At 41.5% G+C, this 25,000-nt stretch overlaps 1 protein-coding gene across 1 annotated transcript; it reads right to left on the reverse strand.

Annotated features, from left to right (window-relative positions):
- Positions 1-6: 6 nt before the first annotated feature.
- On the reverse strand, positions 7-24,611 carry LOC109432288 (host cell factor-like; the record flags this gene model as incomplete). Its single annotated transcript, XM_062843731.1, has 6 exons — positions 23,863-24,611; positions 13,825-14,312; positions 9,308-10,012; positions 9,086-9,237; positions 6,725-7,118; positions 7-478 (listed from the first exon to the last, which is right to left on the reverse strand). Coding segments are annotated over exons 2-6 (1,937 nt in total), but the record flags the coding sequence as incomplete, so codon positions are not given.
- Positions 24,612-25,000: the final 389 nt, after the last annotated feature.

A 25,000-nucleotide genomic window follows, 5' to 3' on the forward strand; every position in this document is an offset into this window, starting at 1 on the left:
ATCTGCTGGGCATTTGTAATGGCACCCGTTCCGCTGACCACGCGGATCGTCTGCGGCTGCTGTTGGGTGATCTGAGTGACTTGCTGCTGTTGCACCATCGGTTGAGCTTGCACTTGAGTCTGGATGATTTGCGTGGGTTGCTGCTGAAGAATCGGAGAACTTGGAGTGAGCACCTGCTTCTGTTGTGGCTGTTGCTGTTGCATCGGCTTGGCCGCTTGAACCTTGGTGACGATGCGTTGAACAGGGGGTGAAGAAACGCTATGCACCGGGGAGGATGGTACGGCGGCCATTGCGATCGGTGTTGGCGACTGCATACCGGGTGGGTTGTGAACCGGACTGCTGATGGCTTGTGCGGCCGTTTGCAGGATGTTGGGACTGGCACTGCCAGCCAGCGGCGATGCCGATGGATGAACGGCCACGGGTGATGGAGATACGGCAATCGGCGATGCCACGGCTCTACCCGGAAGGGTTTTGATGACTGTTTGAAGAGGAAGAAAATGGTTGATTAGGTCATTGTTAATATAATGATTATTAAATCTCAAGTGCTGGTCTCCCGTTTTTGTCGAGGGACAGAGAGGTATGAGTGAGAGCTTTCGTAACTGTGCGAAAGACAAAACGCAGCACTAGTTCTACGAAGAGGGTGCTTAGCACTGTGCTTGTCACAGTGCATTTTTGTTTGGTACTCTCAATCCAGTGACCCCACACCGATGAATCACCTTAATTAGTGTACACTATTTATGAATCACCATGTTGATCAAATGGAGTGATCCATAAACTGTGGTCATTTTTGCCGATTCATAAATTGTGGGGTCACTGTATACACTACCCGCCAATAACATGGAATCGTTGCAATACTCAGTATTGCAGCACCCAACAAGTTTTGAATCACCCAGAATAAGGAGGAAAAATTAAGTAAACCTAGAACCAATTAGGTTGTGGATACGAGTTGCATTGTCAAAGAGAATTAGGGGGATCATAACTGATTTGTGCCTCAAAGACCTGAAATACAGTAAGGACCCGATTTTGTCAGCCCCATTCTGCGACAAACTTTTTGCTTTCATTATCTTTCAGACAAACTTTAACCAATTATTTAATGATAATCATCAAACTACAGCTGAAATGCAAAACATGGAGGGATAAAAAGTTTGAAAAACTATTTTGGTTTTTAAGGAGAGCCCAAAATGTGTTCCGAAAAGGGGCTGACGAAATCGGGTCACTTATGTAATCACATTTTAGGGTGATGCTAAACTTTTTAGAGTGCTGCAATATTCAATATGAGTGTTGCAATTGGCGATTAAAAGTTTAATCATTATTTTTTTAGTAAAATTATCGATAAAACGTTTTTTTTCTACCCGGTTCCCACAAAAATGATTATCTGGAACGACTCAAACAACAAAATATGAAATAAGATTTTACAAAACGTAACCTCTCTTTAGGAGGCCAATATGCGATTCTATATTTATGGCGGGTAGTGTACAGAAAAAAAACTTAATAAATTAATTAGAGAGTCTGTATTTTGGGCAAAGTTGTTGGGCTTATCAAGGACTAACAGGCGATGGATCCGTTTGATTCAAAATTTCACCAATCTTGCATAGAATCAAATATTGTGCCAAACCGATGTGAATTACCTATAAGTGCGGCGATAGGAAACTAATCGGCTCTTTGATTCCTACGGCATTCTTATGGATGTGACGTCATGTTTGAAATATGTAAACATGACGTCACTCTCATAAGAACGCCGTAGGAATGGAAGAGCCGACGAGTTTCCTACACCGAGAAGTATTTCTACTCATTGACTGTGTTAGTCTTACTCAGAAATCGAAAAATCCTTTGTTTTCTTACTCAGTTTCCGTTAAAAGTGGGACAACTCATTGACAATGGGTTGTCCCACTTTTAGCTGAAACTGAGTGAGAAAACAAAGAATGTTTCGATTTCTGAGTATGAACAAGCCACTGAGTAGAAATTTTTCTCGGTGTATCGCCGCACCTATGGGTAGATCCACATCGGTGCCAAACACAGAAACAAGCACAGAGAGAGTGCTTACGACAGAGTGCGAGAGACAGAAGACCTCCAGCGCACGGCAAAGAAAGGGTGTAACTATGGTGGTGCAACACACAACCGATTGCACGTACTCGCCACCCTCTAGTTTGTTGTGCTGTCCAGAGTTTAAAATTTTCATTTTCAATGAGTGAAATTCACCGTGAAATTTGAAAATTCTCAACTGAGGGATCAAAATGAAATTCATTTTGTTGAATGAATTTTTTCACCTATTCATTCATTTTTCTGTCACTGACAATTTTCACTGAGAAATATAACTGGACCGTAACTCCCGATTATACTTCTAATCTCCTCAAAATGTGTGTATAGTAGTTAATTAGAATATCAATTATCATCTCTATTCGTCCATTAAGTCGGATTGTGCGTCTGTTAACAAAAATTGGACATTTTACGACTTGCGAAAAAATATTCGTGACAGAGAATTGAATGAAAAAAGAGAGGCATTCAGCTGACAATGAATGTGGCCAAACGCGAATGAAAAAATGAGAATGTCAATCTTCACTTTCAATCTTCGAATTTTTTACTCTCTAACGTTTTCAAGAAGACTCAACAGATATAATTATGACTCAACGGCTCAACCTTGGACTAGCTAAACCAACTTAACCAAACGCAAAAGCGAGAACAAGCAGAGAAATAGAGGGACGGTGAACCCGCTCGAGAGAGATCGCCGCTGCGTAATTTGGCATAATGGACACTTGGCATAGTAATGAAGGATGCATTTCGATTATGCCAAATGTCTATGCCAATTGACCTTATGCCAAACGACTTTATGTCAAACTAGCTGTACCCGGCAAACTTTGTCTTGCCTACTGCGTTTTTTGACGTTTTAAGTTTCTAGCCAAGACCAAATCCCCGGTCCCCGGTATGGAAGATCAATTTTCAAAAACTATCATTTTTTCCATGTTTTATGCCTCATAAACCTTCCTTAGTTCATTTTAGAAGCTGAACCTGAGAATATGGTTTATGAAAAACTTATGCGGCTAGACCAGTTCTGCAAGAAAGTCACGGAAAGGTGTACGAAGCATGTACTATACGTGCACGGAAGGTAAATGGCGACAAACATACAGGGGATACTCAAAATAACTGGGACAGGTAAAATTTTCACTTTTCAAAAAATGTTCAACTCGCTGTAACTTTTCAAAAAGGTCATCAAACATTCTCAAATTTTTACTGTAAGTTCATCAACTAGTTGTGTATCGGTGGTTCAAATTTAGAAAAGATCGGGCCATTCTACACAAAGTTGTAAAGATTCTAGGAAAAGGTAAAATTATCCGATAGCCAACTTTGAGCTGTTATATCTCCGGATTCAATGAACCGAATGCAATGAAATTTTGATCATTTATGACTTATATAATAAGCTATTAAAAACTTTTTACTAAACTTAAAATTCTTTACACGAAAGAAAATAATAACGATTGGATTATTTTTCTGATATAACAAAAATTTATCCAAAATTTCATCATCGTTTCAAAATTCGAGATGGTAATTATAGTTCATTTAAATTCCCACTAATTAATTTAGAACAATACTTCGAGTTTAGTTCCGCAGCATGTGCTTTTATTAACGCTTGAAACCTGACTGACTATCGCTTCGCTCAGCGGAAGTAAGAATCATCTACACCTCATCTGCAAGAAATTTAGATTCTCTTTATAATAAACAAGACAGTTTGACACATGGTTTGGCGTTTCTTTTGCTATAAACGGTATCGGTATAAGCTAATTGCTATATTAACTTGAATATATTTATGTTTCAAAGGAAAGCTACCAAATAGCCGGCATTAAATTGAAAAAGTAATGGGATGCACATGAAAACTAGATAAATTTACTAAAAAATCATAGAATAAATGAAATCGCTATAACTTTTCTTATTAATAATTTCAAATTAAGTCAACTGTTTTTCAAAGAGACTAAACCAGCCAGTGCGATAGGGTCAACGCAAGGAGAAGAACCCTTGGACATGTACGTCGAAGTGTCGAGGGCCATGAGAAGGGAAATCGACTCGACTCCCGAGGCTGGGCGCGAATGTAAAAAGTATCCGGTGCACCAGAATGGGAGAGATTTATTTATTTGCCTAATCCGAGATGCTGCTGGTGTTGAAGAAGAAGGCGCCCAAAAACGCACCTTCTACAAAGCACTATCCCAAGAGGTCCTGGTCTATAAAGAGCAAGTGAGACTGTGAGAGCGCAGACGGCAAAGATTACTCTACAGTGTAAAAACCTGAGCGAGATTACTGACAAAGAGCTTGCAGTCGCCCTTAAGCAGCAGTGCGAGAAAGTTGCCTCTTCTTTTTGGAATAATGTCCACGCTGCGTCTAATGTCTTAGATAAGTCTTCTATGAGCACTTCCATAGTTGTTAACTGAGAGCTTCCTCTGCCAATGACCATTTTACATGTGTATAAATATCGTGTGGAAAGCACAAAGACTTCCTTTAGGGAAAGTTCCAGGACCGATCGGGAATCGCCCCGAAAGGAGCAAACTCTGCAGGAAGGGCAGACAAGAGGGCCGCATCGACAGGGAGTGCAACGCCCAGCGAAGATAAACGGGGTGTACTACTACTGCAGTTGCTATGGCCACTCAGGTGAGAGACGCGTTCTCGTCTCTGACAGATTCGCTATCCTCTTGTGGGATTCGGTCCAGAGATCATGACTGGAGATTTCAACACCTTGGCACTCGAATGCGGTAGTCGCCTGGCCATCGCAAGAGGCTGAGTCATAGATAACGATCAGATGCGGGGAAACCTGACTTCGCGCTTCGACAAGCCGGCATTTGTGGAGCAAATTGTTCATGGATGGTAACACCGACGATTTGTCTAGCGACAATTTAATTAGAACCCTAAGCCACACGTGCGACGTCATAATGTCAAGACGATCCCTACCCAGGAATGAACTCCAAGCAGTTTACTGGTGGTATCACGAATTGGCATCCTAGCTAGGAGAATGATGCAAAGATCTCGCTTAGATGAGGGTAGAATAGAGCGAAGTGAGTCCGGCTAAACTGGCACTAAACAAGGAGATTAAGGCGCGTAAATGGACGTTCTTCGATAATCTCTGCCAAGCTGCCAGCACGACGCGGTGGCCCGTGGAGTGATGCATACAGGGTAGTCATGAAGTTCAGATGGAATTCTGACAGCAATCATTAAGGTGGTCATCGATGTTCGCCCTGACATGTTCAGATGATTATGAAGATGTGCCTGAATAGAAGCGAATTTCCGGAAAGGCGGAAAAGACAAAGATTGGTTCTATTGCCCAAACACGGGAAGCAACGTGGCCGACGTCGGTAGTAGTAGTCTACTGTACACCGTTGAGCAGCTGTTTTAACGAATTATGCTGTTAAGTGTTAAGGCTAACGAATGGTATATACTGAGAAGTCAGAAGACTCTGGGCTCTCGGATAACCAGTTCGGCTTCCAGAAAAGGGTGCTCGTCTACGACACCTAGAAAGAAGAGGAGTTACAACATCACCGCGGGGATACTCCAGGGTTTAATTTTGGACCCAGTACTATGGAAGGCGTATGATGGCGCATTGAGACTCACGCCACTACCGGGCATACGGCTAGTTGGCTTCGCCGACGACATTACCCTAGGTAACTGAAGATGGAGAGTGCTTCAAGCTACGTGGCATAAGAGGCCCGAGACGAATCACCAGAACATCGTCAATCTTGAGATGGCTGAGAGTGGATTCCTCCAGCACGCTCATACAAAGCTTGTCTAAATGAAGGAGCAGGCCTCATGTCCCGAATGCACAATGCCCACGCTTCGTGGAGCAAAGGTCGAGTATACAAGGGACATGCTATAGAGATATCACTCCGGTCCGGACAATATCTGGATGGATGGAAAGGATGCGTAGGTACGGTGGCGGACCAGTGGGATTTCATATCTTCCACGGTCTCCCGAATCCTGCTTGAATTATAGAGAAAATGGCTGGCTCATCAACAGAAAGTTGAGTTGGTCCCCTCTCCCCCTCTAAGAGTTTGAGTCTAACTATAGGCTTAAGTCTAACTCTAACTGCAGGCGATAGCTGGTGAAACGCTTACCAATGAGAATGCTCGTGCACGATCGCCCGCCCCCTTCTCGAAGTCATCCCTAACCGGCGTATCACAAAGAAAAGGAAGGGAAAGAATGAGGGTTTTAGTGAGTCGATCTCCCCACACCGCTCTACCTAGGGGACCACCGCTTGGGTGTCTGATAGCAAATTTCGTATTCCATTCTATAAACAAAGTATTTGAGTAGGGATAATGATTATCATGATAATGCTCAAAAAGTCACGACCCACCAGTGGGTCGCGACCCATAGTTTGAGAAACGCTGGTCTAGACATTATTGTTTAAACATTGTGGGTATTTTTCAGTTTCTGGTAGAAGAATATGACGATTAAATTTAGAGATAACAATTTATTTTAATTATTCTAAATCAACAATAATACAGCTGAAATACTCGAGAATTGTGAGTAAATCTCAGAGTTCAGTCAGCAAATTTTTTGCTTCATGTCGTCGAAGGGTAAAATAACAATAATCATAATAAGATTGGAACATAATTGGGAAACAGATCTGAATCATATGAACATTATAAAACCCATCAAATCAGGAATGTCTAAGATTTTTCTATACACAGTTTCAACAAAAAACAAACCTACTGATATATGATCCGAAATCTCGGTATGGGAAACTCACTTGGTTGCGGCAGAAGTGGCTCTCCGCTGGTAAGTCCTGCCGGAAGTTGCGCCGCTGCTGGAGACATCGATCCTGCGGCAACGGCCGCCACGGGTGACGGTTGCGGAATGGCCGCAAGCGACGGAGAAGCGATAGCCGCCGGCGTATGAGCCGGGGAGGCTGCTGCGGCCGCTGCCGGCGTTGGTGTAATGCTCGGCACAGGAGTGGGTGCCGGTGCTGCCGGTGGTGTCGGAGGCGGTTGCGGTATTTTCTGCACTTCCAGAATGTAGTACGCCGCGGAGGGAACCGACGGCCAGCAGAGTTCGAGCGAATGGGTCGAGGCACGAACCAGCTGGACCCGGGATGCGGCTGTCGGCCGTTCCACCTCCAGGTACCACAGATCTTTGCAGCAAACCTGTTGGAATGGTTCGGGGGTAAAATGTTATTCACTGGATTGATTTGGGAGCTGAGAAAGGAGAAACCTAAGGAGCAGTACAAGAGGAAGCAGCAACAACAGATGTCGGCTCTTCGTAAGGGAGAAATTTTGAATCAACAGAAAACCAAACAGAGCAAAAACTAAAAATTAAACAAAACACATAAAATAAAAGGTAGTAAAGGAGCTCTCAACTAAATTAAGAATCAGTGTGAATTTTACAAAGTGTATCGAAGTGAATGATATCAGATCATGAGATGCGCGCGGATGACGGATGATGAATGATTGCCAGTGAATCCGTTTGAGAAAGCCTCAAACTTCACATCTCGATTCCAATTGGAAATACATACTATTAGGAAAATTTTAAAACACCCTTTCGGGACATTGTAGATAACGAATGCTGAACATCCGGGCCGCTTCCGGTACAAGCAACATAAAAGTTTAAATGCTATATTTAAGCTTGTGCTGAATTGCTCCGGGGTTTAAACAATGAGTCGTAAGAATCTGAAGTATGAAGTAACCGTGTTCAGCTAGCTGCTCTGACTTCTGTTAAAGTTTAGATTAGCGTAGTTCATCGTAACCTTTCTTAAATCATCCAAAGTGTTTCCGAACCGTTCGATAAAGGAATTCCTAAAGAGAATTCCAAAGACCTCCTAAAAGAAATTCCAAAGAGTTCCTGAAGGAAATGCCAAAGAATTCCTGAAGGGAATTCCAAAGAATTCCTGAAGGGAATTCCTAAGATTTTTTTAAGGGAATTCAAAAGAATTTCTAAAGATAATTCCTAAGAATTTCTGAAGGAAATTCCAAAGAATTCCTGAATGAAATTACAAAGAATTTTTGAAGCGAAATCCAAGAAGTTCTTGAAGGGAATTTCATGGAGTTCCCGAAGGAAATTCCATAGAGTTCCCGAAGAGAATATCAAGTAGTTCCTGAAGGAAATTCCATAGAGTTCCTGAAGAGAATATTAAGTAGTTCCTGAAGGGAATTCCGAAGAATTCCTGCAGGGAATTCCGAAAAATTCCTGCAGGGAATTCCGAAGAATTTCTGAAGGGAATTCCGAAGAATTTCTGAAGGGAATTCCGAAGAATTTCTGAAGGGAATTCCGAAGAATTTCTGAAGGGAATTCTGAAGAATTCCTGAAGGGAGTTCCGAAGAATTTCTGAAGGGAATTCCGGGAAATTTCTGAAGGAAATTCCGGAAAATTTCTGAAGGGAATTCCGAAGAATTCCTTAAGGGAATTCCGAAGAATTCCTGAAGGGAATTCCGAAGAATTCCTGAAGAGAATTCCGAAGAATTCCTGAAGGGAATTCCGAAGAATTCCTGAAGGGAATTCCGAAGAATTCCTGAAGGGAATTTCGAAGAATTCCTTAAGGGAATTCAGAAGAATTCCTTAAGGGAATTCAGAAGAATTCCTTAAGAGAATTCCGAAGAATTCCTGAACGGAATTCCGAAGAATTTCTGAAGGGAATTTTGAAGAATTTCTAAAGGGAACTCCGAAGAATTCTTGAAGGATATTCCAAAGAATCTCTGTAGAGAATTCCAACGAACCTGGTGGAATCCTGCGAGAAACTCCGGAAGAACTTCGTGGTGGTCTGCAGTTATTGGAAAAAATCCAGAAAGATTGAAATTCTGTGGATTAATTATTGAACAAAAGTCAGGGAGAAATACTTAGAAGAAACTTCTGAAGACGAATTCCTTCAGAGTTCAGCAGCATCCACTGAAATAGCTACAGATTTAGCATCGTAAAAAAATCTTGATATTTCGGTTCTGGTGTTTCCAATCGAAATTACAATTTTTTTACATAATAACCTAACGATTTTTCATTCATACGACCCATTGCCCTTCAAACACAAGCGGACCAACAGCCAATTCAAAAAGTGCTGCACTTTTCAATGTTTTCAATTGAAATCGTTCACACCGATAACTTAATTGTAGAAAACAGAGCTCACCCTGACCTGGTTGTTCCAGGCCTTCCTGTAGCCATCGCGTCCGGACCAGATGTACAGCCGCGTGTGGATCCCAACGGCGCAGTGTCCGGCTCGGGCCCGTGGCATGTTGTCCTCCTCGGTGTCCAGATCCAGCTCTTCCCAGGTCATAGTTTCTGCGAATGGAAAACGGGGGTTGTAAGAAATATAGCGATTATAGAAATTCGTTCCGGGCGTCCTACTTACCGAGATTCAGACAAGCGAGCGTATTGGTGCACTTCCATTCTTTTTCGTGCTTTTCGGCCTTGACGTCTTCCATGACGAGCGGGACCCATCCACCGAAGACGTACATCCGGTTGCCGATGAGAGTCGAGCTGTGCAGCGACCTGGGCAGCGGAAGAGGACCACTGGTTCTGGGTCTGGTCCAGGACATGGTGTCCGTGTCGAGCAGCCAAAGGTCGCCCAACCGACATCCGGACATACCGCCGTAGATGACCAGCCAGTATTTCTTCTGTTTCTTGTCGTACCAGGACACTGCCGTGTGCGACTCCCGTGGCGGAGGGCTCTCACCGAAGGTCGTCGGAATCTCCCACTGCAGCTGGTTGTTCTTGATCTCCAAGATGTACAAATCGTTCAGATACTTCGGAATATTATTTTTGGGGTCATCACTTTCGTTGGCAAGGCCGCCGAACAGATAAATCTTGTCGCCAACCAGTGTGAAACTGTGTCCTAACCGTCGGCACGGTGGCAATCCGGACTCTGGGGGTTTGGGCTTCAGCTTCTTCCATTCCCACTTGGTGGCCTGCAGTTCGTACAGCTCGTTCGAGTATTTGCCGTACTCGACCATACCGCCGAACACCAGGATGCGGGTTCCGTCGACCACGAAACCGTACGCGGCACATCCCGGCGGAACGTCGCCCTTGGTGGCCGGAACGTACCATTGGTTGGTAGCTGAAAGATGAGGTGTGGAAGAACATAGAAGTCTCGTTAGGGTTTTGTAATAGTAGTTTGATGGGGAATGGTAACACCCACGAATTCCGTCAGATACAAGTTTCGCTCTCGTAAGGTGTTTCAATACATTGCACTCGAGGATCGATCTGCACCGCTAGAAGGGGCCAATCAAATCCGAATGCTCATAAAAGGCTGAGAATTGTTCATCATCGGTGAATAGACACACATACATATCCTGCCCTGAAATATCGAATCTGTCGCTTCGACAGCTACCTACTCTAAGGCAAGCTTTTTGTCTTTGTGGTTCCCAAAAGCTCGAATCTGTCATTAAGGCAGCTTTCATCTATCTAAGGCGAGCTTTTTGTTTTACTAGTCCTGGAGGATCAAATGTGTCGCTACGATTGCTCTTTTCTGATCTGAGCTTTTTATTTTGCTAGTTCGAAACGATCGACTGCTTACTTCTAAGGAGATCTTGTATTTTTACTGGACCTGAGGCAATCTTTTGGATTTACTAGTGCTGAAGAATCAAATCTGTCACTACGACTGCTCTCTTCTAAAAAGAGTTTGTTTCACTGGTTCTAAACGATCGAAACTGTTACAAAGAGTTCTCTCTTCTCTTTTGATTTTAATAGTCCAGGAGGATGGATTCTAACGTAACGACTGCTCCTCTCTGATGCGAGCTTTTTGTTTAGCTGCTTTCTGCTAAGGAGAGCATTGAGTTTCACTAGACCTAAAATAACGAATCTTTTGCTACGGCAACTCTTTTCTGAGGCGAGCTTTTGATTTTACTAGTTCTGAAGGATCGAATCTATCGATATGACTGCTCTTCTCTGAAACGAGCTTTTAGTTTTGCTAGTTCGAAACGTTCCATACCTTGATGACTGCTTTCATCTCATGGGAGCATTTAGTTTCACTTGACCTAAAATTTCGAATCTGTCGCTACGGCAGCTCTTTTCTGAGGCGAGCTTTTGGTTTTACTAGTCCTGAAGGATGAAATCTGTCGATACGACTGCTCTCTTCTGAGAATTTATTTTACTGGTTCTTAACGAACGAATCTACTACGAGTGCTTTCTTCTGATAGCTGTTGGTTTTACTAGTCCTGTAAGATCGATGCTCTTCTTTGAGGCAAGCTTTCTATTTTACTGGTTTGAATCGATCAACTCTGTTTTAGGACCGCGTTCTTCTAAAGACTTTCCAGGAGAGCTTTTGGTTTTACTGGACCTAAAATTTCGAATCTGTCGCTACGGCATCTCTCTTCTGAGGCGAGCTTTGGCTGTACTTATCTTGAAGGATCGAATCTGTCACTACGACTGCTCTCACTAAGAAGAGTTAGTTTCACTGGTTCTAAACGATCGAATGTGATCGAACTAGTGCTCTCTTCAGAGAGCTTTTGATTTTACTAGTTTTGTGGAATTGAATCTGTTAATACAACTGTCTTCTGTGAGGAGAGCTTTTGGTTTCACCGATCCTGAAGAATATAATCTGTCGCTACGACTGCTCTTCTCTGAGACAAGCTTTTTTGCTTTTCTAGTTCGAAACGATCGATTCTGTTCATGACTGCTTGAGAGCTTTCAATTCTACTAGATCTAAATTTCGAATCTGTCGCTACGGCAGCTCTCTTCTGGTTTTAGTTAGAAGTGATCAACTATGTTTATATGACCGCCTTGATTTCACTGGACGCTTTTGGTTTCACTGGACCTATAATTTCGAATCTGTCGCTACGGCAGCTCTCTTCTGAGGTGATCTTCGGTAGTACTTGTCTTGAAAGATCGAATCTGTCGATACGACTGCTCTCTTCTTAGAAGAGTTTATTTCACTGGTTCTAAACGATCGAATGTGACCCTTTTATAAGAGCTTTTGATTTTACTAGTTTTGAGGAATTGAATCTGTTAATAAGACTGCTCTTCTCTGAGGCGAGCTTTTGATAAATTTATTCCTCAAGGATCGAATCTATCGCTACGACTGCTCTTCTCTGAGGCGAGCTTTTTTTTGTTTTGGTAGTTCAAAACGATCGATTCTGTCTTTATGACTGCTTGCTTCTAAGGAGAGCTTTCAATTCTACTAGATCTGAATTTCGAATCTGTCGCTACGGCAGCTCTCTTCTGAGGCGAGCTTTTGCTTTTCTAGTCCTAGTCCAGAAGGAACAAATGTGTCGCTACGACTGCTCTTACTCGATGCGATCATATTGTTTTGATAGTTCGAAACAATCGATTCCCTTTCTTCTGTGGCGAGCTTTTAGTTTCACTATGGATCTGAAATTTCAAATTTGTCGCTACGGCAACTCCCTTCTGAGACAAATTTATTGTTTTACAGATCATAAGGGGTCGAATCTGTCGCTACGACTGCTCTCTTCTTAGTCGAGCTTTTGTTTTTATTAGTCCTGAAGGATCGAATCTTCTGCTACGACGAGCTTTTTGTTTTAGTACCTAGTCTGAAACGATCGACTCTGTCGTTTTGACTGCTTTATTCTGATGAGAGCTTTCAGTTTCACTGGACCTAAAGATTTCGTATCTGTCGTTACGACAACTCTCTTTTGAGACGAATTCATTGTTTTACAGATCCTGATGGATCGAATCTGTTGTTAAAACTGCTCTTCACGATTGACTCTGTCGTCATTATTGCTTTCTACTGAAGCTCTTAGTTTCATCGAACCCGAAAATTTTCGTATCTGTCGCTACGGCAGCTCTTCTGGAGTCTTCACTTTTGAGACGAGTCCTAAGGACTCGAATCGGTCGCTAGGACTGCTCTCTTCTGAGGAAAGTTTGTTTCATTGGTTCTAAATGATCTGTCGCGAAGATTGTTTTTTTTTCTGATGCAGGCTTCTTGTTTGACATGTTGTTTTTTATAAGATCGATTCCACAGCTACTATTATTGATGAGTGAACTTGTGAATTTGAATTTTTGTATTTGAAAAGACAATTCATATTGAGGCTAGTTTTAGGCCTTGCAATAGCTTCGTTCGATTGATTTCGGTAACGCATTTTGCCAAGTACAGAATTCCTCGCTATTCGTATTTCACTCGTCGTTCATGTTCATACAAGGCACTCCAACATATCCGCTATCCGCTAAGTACTGCGACTGGCCCAACAATCGCCAATTGGATTTTATGTAGTTCTCCCCCGTTGAAAATGTGCAACGTCGAAACAAACGATCCAATACGAACTTCTGGAAAACTCGTTTAGGTCGGCATCCTTTTCGTACTACTGGCTAGGCCTTGCACCGGTTTGTTGTCTCCTATTCCAAATGTCACAAATCCAAATGCATGCACCGTCTTGCTCTCGTTTGCACTGTCTCTGTTCAACCATTTATCTTTCATATGCGTAGTTGCTATCTCTTGCAAATGGTCTCTAGTGACTGCGACGGCTCGCAGCCAGCGTTCCAACAGGGATTGCACTTTATCTTGTGTCCCTTTCTGTCCCGTTTTTTGCCATAGCAGCGCAGCCGCCCTGACGGACGAGGACTGACCGCGCAGAAGAATACCACAACTGGCTGCCCTCGAAGTGCGGCACTTGCCTGGAAGAAGACACCGCTTCGACTTTGAAAATTTCAATATGGCGGCGATTTTGCTACGCTTACTGGGGCCTTTGGGCTGTCTTCTAGTGGTAGTGAAAGATTGAGAAAATGTACCTTTCTCTCTTTGCAGGGCGAAACAAAGTTTTACTTGCTGATCATGATGGGGAGAGTTTGACTTATCGAACGATAAAATGTTTGAAAACATTGACAGACTATCAACAATCTGTGCCTCAGCCGCCCTAAAGCTTCCTGAAAAATATAGAAACACCGATATCAATCAGCCACCTTTGTAATAATTACCTGTATTGTAGACATGTAATTCATCGACAATTCCTTCGTTGCCACCACCAAAGACCACCATTAGCTCCTTGATGTTAACTGCCCGATGGCCATGACGGGGCCGGGGCTGCGGCCCACTCGGGTTTGTTACGCGCTTCCACCGAAGGATGGCATTATTCTTGGTGGATGCTGGGACCAGTTCGGTGCCAGCAGCCGCTTCCGATATGGCTGTCATGCCACTCAGATGCGAAAATTTTCACTCCCGATCTATTACAGCACTGTTTCGAAGTTCCTAGTTCCTACGCGTCACCAATAAATAATGTTTGCACTTTGCAAATATCGTTCACTTGATTTTTCATTGAAAAATTTGCTTCAACACTTTTTTTCTTACACTGATCAGTTTTTCTTCTTTCTATTCCGCGTTTAGCTGGCTATTCCTCTCGGGTTTGGATGCAGAATGTTCAGGCTAAACTTTGCGTTTTTTCACTCCACCGAAGTTTGCTACTTTGCTGAATGGATGAAAGAATAAGAAAAAATCGGAATCATTATGTGCTCTTCTTCTACAGCTGTCTTGCTTGCGCCGACGGTGCTGCTCTCATCACATCGGTGGTGCTATTTCTCTCTATGGGTTTCGTATAAGAAAATGTCCATGAATTACGTCACCTACAAGAGATTTTTCTGTTACCGAATTATCAGGTGTACTATTTCCTATTAGCTGAGACCCATAAAAATCTAAAGAAGTTACATGTCATAAATTTACCTTAACGTTACAATTTATTCAACTGATATATACGAACTCCATTTCTATAACTCCCTCTCTCTCGTATTCGTGGCATAACCCATGGACATTCCCCAATATTCGATTATTTTGAAAATTCTCGGTTTCTGTTTTGGCTTTAGTGCGACTGAAAAGCATTCATAAGGGATTATGAGATAGAAAATGTTTACTTCTGATTCGCTTAGATGTGTGAGTGTAAGCGGCCATATGCGAGTGGGTGATCGAAAAGAGAAGGAAAAGCGATTTTCATTTGCAAACGCTGCAAATTGCATGATTGAAATAGCACTTCTATTGTGGCACATGTATGTGTGAAAGAAGTCATAGTTTGAGTTCTGTGTAGTGGTTACACAGTACTTCTTTTCAATTGAATCAGAAACATTCAATGGATAGCAAAATTTGTGAATGATCTCTCGCTTACACCTGCGGGATTGCTGTGATGTTCCATAAAATTGCCTATTTCTCTTTTTCACCACTTTACTTCTAATATAATTGAGAAGGCACATACATTTATCGGAGGTGAGTTTAGGACGTCACCTTATGATAAGTAACTGGTTTGAATTTTAAATTAAAAAGTATAACGAACCGACTAATCATACGTTAGTAGCGGCAAAACAATCATTATGCTGCTTAGTTTCGTATTCTGATTGAAACTGCCAATTGGGAGGAAATGAAAAATTTAACACAGTTCAATCGCTTGACTATTTTAATTGATAACAATGTTCTCTTCGTATATATAACAACACAGCATCAAGCATTCTTTTTGGTACCGTTACGGAGATGATCCAACCCGTTGTTGAAAAATCTCGATAATAAAGACAATCACAATAGGGAATTTCAAAAAACAAACGTCTTAATCTACATCGTGTTATCATAGACTAATTTCAAGACCTCGATGTACCAAAGAAAACCATTAAATTTTCTGTGTCTAGCCCAATACCCAATAAATATTCATTACCGTGTATTTTTTCCGTGTAAATAGCCTTTTGTATGAATTATATTTAGCGTGTTACACCGATCTGACAGCTCTGACAGTAAGGGATTAAACATAAATTACGTAAAGTGTGTACCGAGGATTGTTCACAATCTGCGAACTTGACTGCGGAAAAATCGCGACCATGACGCCGCTGGTGTTATCGTTCTAACGGTTATTGCAATTACTTTGTACTTCGCAAACCGCTCGCTTACGGCGCTCGCATAGTTTTCGGTCCTGTTTGACACTTGCTCACTACCGCCATCTACTTAGCGCCTAGCGGTCGTTTGGGTAACACAGCGTAAGTTAATGTTTTTGCGACGATGTTTTTTGATCACATTTTTTTTGGGTATTCAGTATAATCCAGGTAACGGATTCGATTCTCAGGCAGTCCAAGAACTTCAATTCACTAGATTCTTTGGGCATAGAATATATTCGTGCCTGTCACAGTAGCCTGGGCCCTGTTGCATAATCGGGCTAATAATATTAGCTACTAGTTACAAGTTACAAGTACTAATATTACAAGTGCTAAAGGCTCAATTTTCCACGCCAAGCAGTCAGTAGTGTGCGGTAGTTTGGGAGCAGCAAAGCTTCGCGCGCTGGCTTTGCTAGATTTTTACGATTTTTTTTCTCTTCTCTCTGCGGGGCTCCGACGACGGGACGAGTGTGCGCGCGCCGTGGTTCGAGTCGGTTTCGAATTTTTCGCTTCCCTTCGGCGCTAATTTCCAACACACTTTTAGTTGATAATAAATATTTTCTTTCATTTTTTGCATTTACACAAAAGAGTGAAAAATGTTAGTTCGGGTTCGCCGGTCGAGAAAAAATTCGGGCGCCGACAAGTGAGTCGCGTTCAGTGTATTTCTGTGTGGAATAGACTAAAGGTTTCTGCTCCCTAGTGGAGTGGAGACGCGCGATAGAATTTTCTTTTTGGCTAGTTCTTGCGTCGAAAAGTGGTCGGTTGTTAACGGCGGTTTGTGTATATTGATCCATTGTCAAATCATATCACCAACCATAGGTGACTCCCGGACTGACAATGTACCTTACCCTACTAACAAAAAATTCCATCCTGAGACAAACGTGGAGATGCAGTGAGTCGCGGTCTTTATAACAACGTTTGCCTTACTAACATTCCCTTCCATCCTCGATGACCGTAAGGACGTGGCCGGCGCCGTTATTGACCTTATTAAAGTTGAGAGCTCTCGACCTGTGTACATTGAGAATAGCAAGCTAGTCCCAAGCCCTATTCATTGGTTCCTTGTGCAATTTCGATTGCTCTGGTCAATCACGGAGTAGCAACTACGAATTGTGCGGTCATCTATGCTCATGCTCATAAAGGCTCAATTTTCCACCAATATTATTAGCACTTGTAATATTAGTGACCATGAAAATACAAGTTGTTTTGGTTCATTTACCTGTCAAAATTCATCCGACAGTTCATTATTAATTTGAAATGGCAGTTGATGTTTGTTTATTTTCTGCATTTTCCGCGTAACATCCGGAAATAACTTCATTTATTCCGATGTTTTGCATTCTTTATACGATGAAGAAAAGCATGTGCTGTTTGGATCATTTTCGACCGCCCTGACGAAATATATATTTACAAAGTATGGCACTGCAAGTACCTAGATTTTTAGTAAAATGTCCCAAAGATTTAATAGTACTGGTTGAAAAACAATGTATAAAGATTTAGCAACATGTATTATGCTTCTTGTTAAAATCCGAAGTGATCTGGGATGCAAAAATTGAGCTTTTACCTACTTTTATATGTCGCAACTCTATTCGAGTTAGTGTATGTATATTAAGGTGGCCCACACTTATATGAAAAACAAAAAATTCGAAAAATGCCAAGTCTTACCTCCAAAATCAGTTGATTTGGACTCCCAGAAGCTACGTTCAAAATTTGAGCAAAATCGGTTGAGCCTAAGGGGGCGCTCAAAACGCTTGAAGTTTGTATGGGAAAACTTGGCTAAATGTATGTTCTTCCTGCAGAAAGTCGCAAATTGCTCCTACGTGAACTGGAAGCCATTGTCGGAAACTATGACGTTTGGTATAGCGAAACGTGCGAATAGTTCATTTAGGAAGTCGGTGACTGCCGATGTCATCCGATTTCTCACGATGCGAATTTCTGGCCATTTGGAGAAAGCGTCCACAACTACCAGGAAGTGTAAATCATTGAGCGGTTCAGCAAAGTCTATGTGGATTCGCTCCCAGGGAGATTGTGCGGGTTGCCACGACTGTAGCGGAACCTTGGGTGGGGTCTTGGAGTGGATGGAGCAGCTTTCACACCTCTTGACATAATCAGCAATATCGTCGTCTATCATTGGCCAGTACACGTGGCTACGTGCAACAGCCTAGTTATGCCCCATTCCCGGATGTCCTCTGTGCAGTTGCTTCAGAATTCGTTGGTAGAAGCTTGCAGGAATCATCAGACGGTTGGACTTCATGATGCAGCCCTATGTGCTTCGTGTAGCTGCAGTCGTGGACGTAGTGCATTCCGCCACACTGTCAGCAGGGCGTCTTGGGATGAGCTTTCGTTTTCTTCCTGTTCTTGGATCCAGATCTGGGCGATGCGGATTTGCGCTGCTTGACTGCAAAAATTGAGCTCACCGATTTCTTCTGCTCCACCAAGGCAGTGCCTCTCTCTCTCTCTCTCTCTCTCTCTCTCTCTCTCTCTCTCTCTCTCTCTCTTTTCTTGGCGTAACGTCCTCATTGGGACAATGCCTGATTCTCAGCATAATGTTCTATGAGCACTTCCACAGTTATTAACTGAGGAGAGCTTCCTCTGCCAATGACCATTTTGCATGCGTATATCGTGTGGCAGACACGAAGATACTCTATGCCCAAGGAAGTCAAGAAAATTTCCTTTACGAAAAGATCCTGGACCGACCGGGAATCGAACCCGTCATCCTCAGCATGGTCATGCTGAATACCCGTGCGTTTACCGTCTCGGCTATATGGGCAGTGCCGTGTTTGAGATTTTGGAGGCGTTGGCACTCAGTGATTTCAGAGTGCATTCGCCTTCCGCATTTCCTTCGAGCTTGGAAAGAAGTCTCGTCCGGATGTCGGCGTCCTTGGAAGAACGTAACCCGCAGATGAAAATCAGGCTCTTGAACTGATACGCCTGGATGTTGTTGAGGTCAAAATCTTTGCAGCACCTGTTGACCGTTCCAGCGTATGCCAGGAAATCGTCGGCGTCGTTCTTGGCTATCTGGAAACACATCCGAGCGTTTTGTTCCGCCATCTGCCGACTCTGATCCAGGATTTGCTGGTAGAGGTATTGCATGTGGGCTTCTCCAGATTTAGCTATCCTGATTCTTGATCCAGCAGCTCTTCCTCCAGCGTTGGATTCGTTACTTTTCGTCGCCAAATGTTGTACATCTTTATTCAAGGAAACTTAAGAACTAGAGAAAAATCTGACAATGCTAGGTTTTTATAACCCGAGTTTGTTTATCGGTTGCCAAGGGTTGCTAACTAACACCGATACATTTTAAAATTCAAGTTTTGATTGCTTTGATACTCTCCAACAGGAATATCTTTGATTATTGGCTATTTTCCATCTGATATGACGGGAATTGGCGCATATGACGAAGTAAATTTCTACGCTACCCACACTTTTTGCACCATTTCATTGCAAATGGAGAATTTTACTTTTTCATCATACAAAAAGAAGTAGGGTATTGTACTATTTGGGCAGGTGTACCTATTTTGGGCACTTGCCGCTATAACTACGTTATTTTTAAACAGATTGATTTGAATTTTTGTATAGAGTTAGGCACGTACAGTATCTAACTCTGTACAAAAAATTCAAATTAATCGGTTTGGAATTGACTTAGTTATAGCGGCAAGTGCCCAAAATAGGTACACCTGCCCAAATGGTACAAGACCCTAGCTCATGACTACAAATCTAGAACTTAACCGAACATAACTGTTCATAAATCACGCAGACCAAAATTTAGCAAGCTCAGACCCCCTCGCCGAATACCGCAAGCGATCCGAGTCTTAGGGTTCATTAAAATATTACGTAACGCAAAATTTGATAATTTCAGACTCCCTCCCTCCCCCACGTAACATCTTTTGTATGGGAAAATTTGAAATTTTGTATGAAGCGTAACACAGTGCTAGACCCAGGGTGGCCACTCAATTTAAATTTTGGAATTCCCGTCTTTTTCCCGGTTTTCCCGGTACGATTTTTCATCTTTTCCCGGTTTTTCAAAATGGACGTTTTTGGAGTATGTAACACCCAACTCTCGTTTTTCGTAAAAATTGAAACAATGTAAATAATCCACTCACAAGTATGCATTTAACTAGTAAATACAAATACTTTTCCTAAATAATGGTTTCTTTTTTTTTGCTTGTTTATTTATTCAAGTTTACGATTACAGTTGAAAATAAATAAACTGTTTTAGCACTGTCTTTTTAAGCTTTTCTTCTACGTGAATTCTAACTTGTTTTTCACACTGCAATGAAGAAGTATTGAGCACAGAGAAAAATTTCTACTCAATGACTGAGTTGGCCTTACTCAGAAATCGAAAAATCCTTTGTTTTCTTACTCAGTTTCGGCTAAAAGTGGGACAACCCATTGGCAATGGGTTGTCCCACTTTTAACGGAAAGTGAGTAAGAAAACAAAGGATTTTTCGATTTCTGAGTAAGGCCAACTCAGTCATTGAGTAGAAATTTTTCTCTGTGTACCTTCTCCATCTTTTGAGAATGATCACCAACCAATGATTATACATTATCTCAGTCAATGTTAGGTCACGCCACAAAAGCTCAGCTTATTGAACACAGCTTGATTTCCTCGAATTTCTCCCTAATGCGGGGATAAAAAAAGTTTGGCTGTAACCAAGTGTAATTTTGAACAAATATGTTTTACTAAATTGCAGAAAATTATTCTTATAGCGAATTTTACATCAATCAGTTTACATCAGATGCGGAGTAATTCGAGAAATATGCAACCAAACGAATCGATTTTAGGATCTTACAAAGTGACCGTGTGAGTAAAGTACTGTCCACGTAGGGTGACAATGGGTTTTATCGGCAGGTTTGTTCTCTTCGTCATGATGGGTTTCTGTCAGCCAAATTGCCTGAAACTTGGCCATATAATTTAGCTTAGTTGGGAAGGATTTGAGACCAACTCTGAGTTCAATAGGTTTCAAAAAACCCACAGAGACGAAGAGAACAAAACGGCCGAGATTAGGTAATTTCCCCTACATACTGTAGCTCCCAATACCAATATTTTTTTTTCTGTTGGAAGAGGTTGGAAGTATATCAAAGAAAAGTTTTTGGAAATAAGGTCCTGTTGAAGATTAGGTGAATATTTTCGTGGCATCGTAAAGTGAACGTTGAACAGAAAAACCTGGCGGGTACTTACGCTGCTTCTGAATTCTTAAATTTTACTTGAACAGCTTTCTGGAAATTTAAGTCTATAATCGAGCCGAAATACATTTGTCCAATTTAAAATATCGATTCTAATCACAGAAATCTGAAATAAAATTTGGAAAAGACGTATAGGGGTAGGCGGGGCATTATGGACACCCGGGGCAGAATGGAAACCCTCAATATTTTGAAATATGCGAACTTTTTTGAACTTTTAATGAGTGGAGAATATAGTCCATTTGTCTAAAACGTAGTTTCAGGAAAGAAACATTCGAAATTAAAATTATACTTGATTTTACACGAAAAAGTTGCGTCCTCCGTTTTTTGTGCATGGAAATTATAATTTTCACACCATCTAAAACAAGATTTAGTGATTAATTTATTGCAGGTCGATTAAAACCTGATATTTCTAGAATACATGCAAGTAGTTTTACTGTATCTACATGCTTAACATGTTTATATTTTCTTCTTATTATATCAAAAATCAAGTTTGGAAATATCTACCGCTGCCGGGGCAAAATGGACACTCACCTTTTTGAAAGAAGCGGCAAGGGAAAAATATAACCTAAATCACAAACCAACCAAATTCTTCGATTTCAGTATATTTTCGATTAAATGTTCACTATATAGTAGACATACGGTGAAACAAATTGGTCAAAAAACGACAGCAGTGGAAAATAGTTGTTCTAGGCACAGCTGTACATGCCGACAAAAACGAAGCTTTATCCAAAACAGCCTGAATTTAAATTAACTGAACAAAAATGAACTACTTCGGCGTATTATTCATCCATAATATTTGTTTTGTAATGAAATGACTTTATAGGTGTAAATAATGTACGAAATTCGTAAAAGTCTCATGGTGTCCATATTGCCCCATGGGGGTGTCCATTCTGCCCCGTATGCTTGAAGACGGTCATGAAAAACTAACATTTTTCAAAACATTTTTTGAAGTGGATAAATCATTTTTCTTCGTGAGCATTCTTATGCAATAGATGCTAAATAGACTTTAAAGGATACATGTATCAAAAAACTAAACTAAACTAAGATGTAAAAACTTACCAGGTAAAGTTGGCAAAAACCTTAGGGTGTCCATATTGCCCCGCCTACCCCTAGTCAGGTATCAGAAGGCCGGCTCCAGAGGCACGTTATCCTCCATTTGGGACATTTGTGTCATTGTCATGTGCTTTCTTCCAGAAATATATGAATATGAAGTATTAATCTTTTATTTTTTACGATTTTAACAGCCAAAAAAAGCGTACCCGAATTTGGATTTTTTGATGATCGTTCCACTATTTAAACAAGTAGTTAGTAGTTAACCCAAAACTATTGGGGTTACAATAATATTCTGAAAACTATTACATCTAATTCCGTCTGTCTTAAGGTCGTCGAAAATTTAAATATTCTGATCGAAAGACACAATTCTTTCTCTTCAAATTCACTTTCAATATTTATTTAACCCTCTACTTCCCATGATTGCTCTAGACCATCATCGATGTTCGACGAACTCGAAACAAACGGAATTAAATAAATATGATGCAAAAGTTTTTACAATACAAATCTCATCAGGTAAACCAAACTAGCAACACACGCGTTAATAGTAGAACTATTGATAAACAATGAAACAACTAATGATTTTCTACTGCAAAACTTTTTCGTTGATTTCGGAAACTTTGACCAATTTAGAATAAGTTTTGAGCACTTTTTTTTTGAAAACGCTTCCTTGACATAGAAATAGTCGTTCAGAATCGTGGGAAGGAAAGGGTTAATCCTTTATGAAATTGTTTATGTTTGAAATGATGCTGAAGTTCTAAATTTATTCACAAATTCGATAATGAATTAACAAAATTTTCGAAAAAAGGCAAAGTTGTACAGGATATAAACCGATAATTTGAATCTAGCTTGCTAATACAGATTATCGATAAGTTGTATAAAATTCAAATATGTTCACCCAATTTCTCTCAATAATTTTCCCGGTAATCATCTCAAATTCCCGGCTTTTTCCCGCTTTTTTCCCGGTCGTTCTGAATTCCCGTCTTTTTCCCGGTTTTCCCGTTTTTCCCGGTTCGGTGGCCACCCTGTAGACCCTCTCCCTCCCCCCTTTGCGTTACGTAATATTTGAACGAGCCCTTATAACAAAAGTTATAACTTACTGATCGTATGAAAATGCTTGCCATATAACATTTTCACTATTTTCACATGCATCGAATCGCTTTGCGTTTTTCTACAAAGATCTTTGACACATACTGGGCTATACTTTTACATCAACGGCTATATGGTACAGGACAATTTTGGGCAACTTTCAAGAAAAATACATAGAAGTAGGTATATTTTCCTACATAAAATCTCATACAAACTACAACCGCGATACGTAAAATGTAGACAAAACCTATTATGCCCAAATTTTGCAGTAGTTAAGGTCTCAAAAGACACCTTAAAACTTTAAATCCGAGCAATTTAAAATATTTTTTTAGAACGTTGACCCAGCCTAGTCAAAATCTGTTTGACAACGAAAATTAGATTTTGGTCAAAATATTAGACCCTGTGTACTATCTTCTTTTGAGCCTAGGGGGCTGTCCATAAACCACGTGGTCATTTTTTTGGGAATTTTCAACCCCCCCCCCCCCCCCCCGCGTGGTCATTAGTCCATACAAATTTTTTTATTTGTCCATACAAAATGGTCATTGGCCGAACCCCCCCCCCCCCCCCCCTCATGACCACGTGGTTTATGGACAGCCCCTAGTGCGTTTATTTCAATCTCTACTTTTATTGGCCAAAATCTTCTGTGCACAGAATTGGGAATTCTGAGATTGCGTTTACAAAACTCAAATTTGTGTAGTTTGGTAATACTGTGTATACGCAAACAAAAAATACCATCACACCCCTGGATTGCGTACAAGCAACACGCAAGATAGCAATACTCACCTATCCTTTACTAACATGTTTATGTGCATCGATATGAACTGCTCACTCCTTTAGAACAATCCATATGCTAGAGCAAAACAACTGAAACTCGCCCGGCAAAAACCGATATTTTGCATTCCACTCATACCCATACCATCACGCTATCTTCCTTTCAGTTGTCCCTCTCGCTCATCACTACCGCAAAAATACTAACACCAGAAGAGTACCTTTTCCAAAGTGAAAATCGAATCAAAAACACTACCACCTCTCGCTCGTGCGTACATCGCCCAATCACTAATGCGAGAAGAGCACCACCGATGAAAAAGAGCAGCACGCAAAATCCGTTCAAATCCCCTTTGCTATCGTCGTCGTCGCCGTTTTAGTTGCCCAAGTTCCTGGCTACTTCTGACTCGAAAAACTGAAAATTACCTTCAAGCGGTTCCCGTACGCAAATCACTTCATCACCACGGCACTGAGCACTCCGGTAGGCACCGATTACGCACTATTTACGCGACGAAACGTAAACCGGAACGGCGGATTTGTCGCTGCTTAGCGGGCAGAAAATAAACAATGGCGTCCGCGTATAAACCGAGAAGAAGCTTCACACTCTAGCTGCTGCTGATGATGCTGAAGGATCCGATAATGGCGGCGGTCGATGCGAAAAAATTTTCGACGCTTTCGGTCGAAGAGAGAGGTACCCGATGCTGGACGCGGCGAAAACAGTGTTGTCGTGAGTAGTTTGATGTTTTATGTGCGCTGTGTGCTGCAGGGGCATTTCGGGAATAACATTCCAAAATGACCGATTCTATTGGAAAGAGTTTTTTCCTGTTTTTTTTAGGATATTTTTGTTTAGTCCTGGAGTTAGATTTGAATAGGTCTAATGCTTGCTTTGATTTCTATGCAGATTCGACCTTTTGAGTTGTAGAAAAAGTCCTACAAAACCTATGCTGTTTTGACTTTTCCAATTTTTGTTTTGTTTATCAAACTCACCGCTTTTGGCATTTTAGCGCTGCGTTGCTTTGTGTACTATAGTGTATTTTGACAGATTTTGACGATTCACATTGACATAGTGTCGTTAAGGTGAAGGTTGCTCGAGATCATAATAATAAGCTTGGCTCCCGCTCTAATAACCCTCTCAACCACTCACTCAAAACAAACAAATCAGAGCGCACAG

The sequence above is a fragment of the Aedes albopictus genome, unplaced genomic scaffold (genome assembly GCF_035046485.1).
Source record: "Aedes albopictus strain Foshan unplaced genomic scaffold, AalbF5 HiC_scaffold_498, whole genome shotgun sequence".
NCBI lineage: Eukaryota > Metazoa > Arthropoda > Insecta > Diptera > Culicidae > Aedes > Aedes albopictus.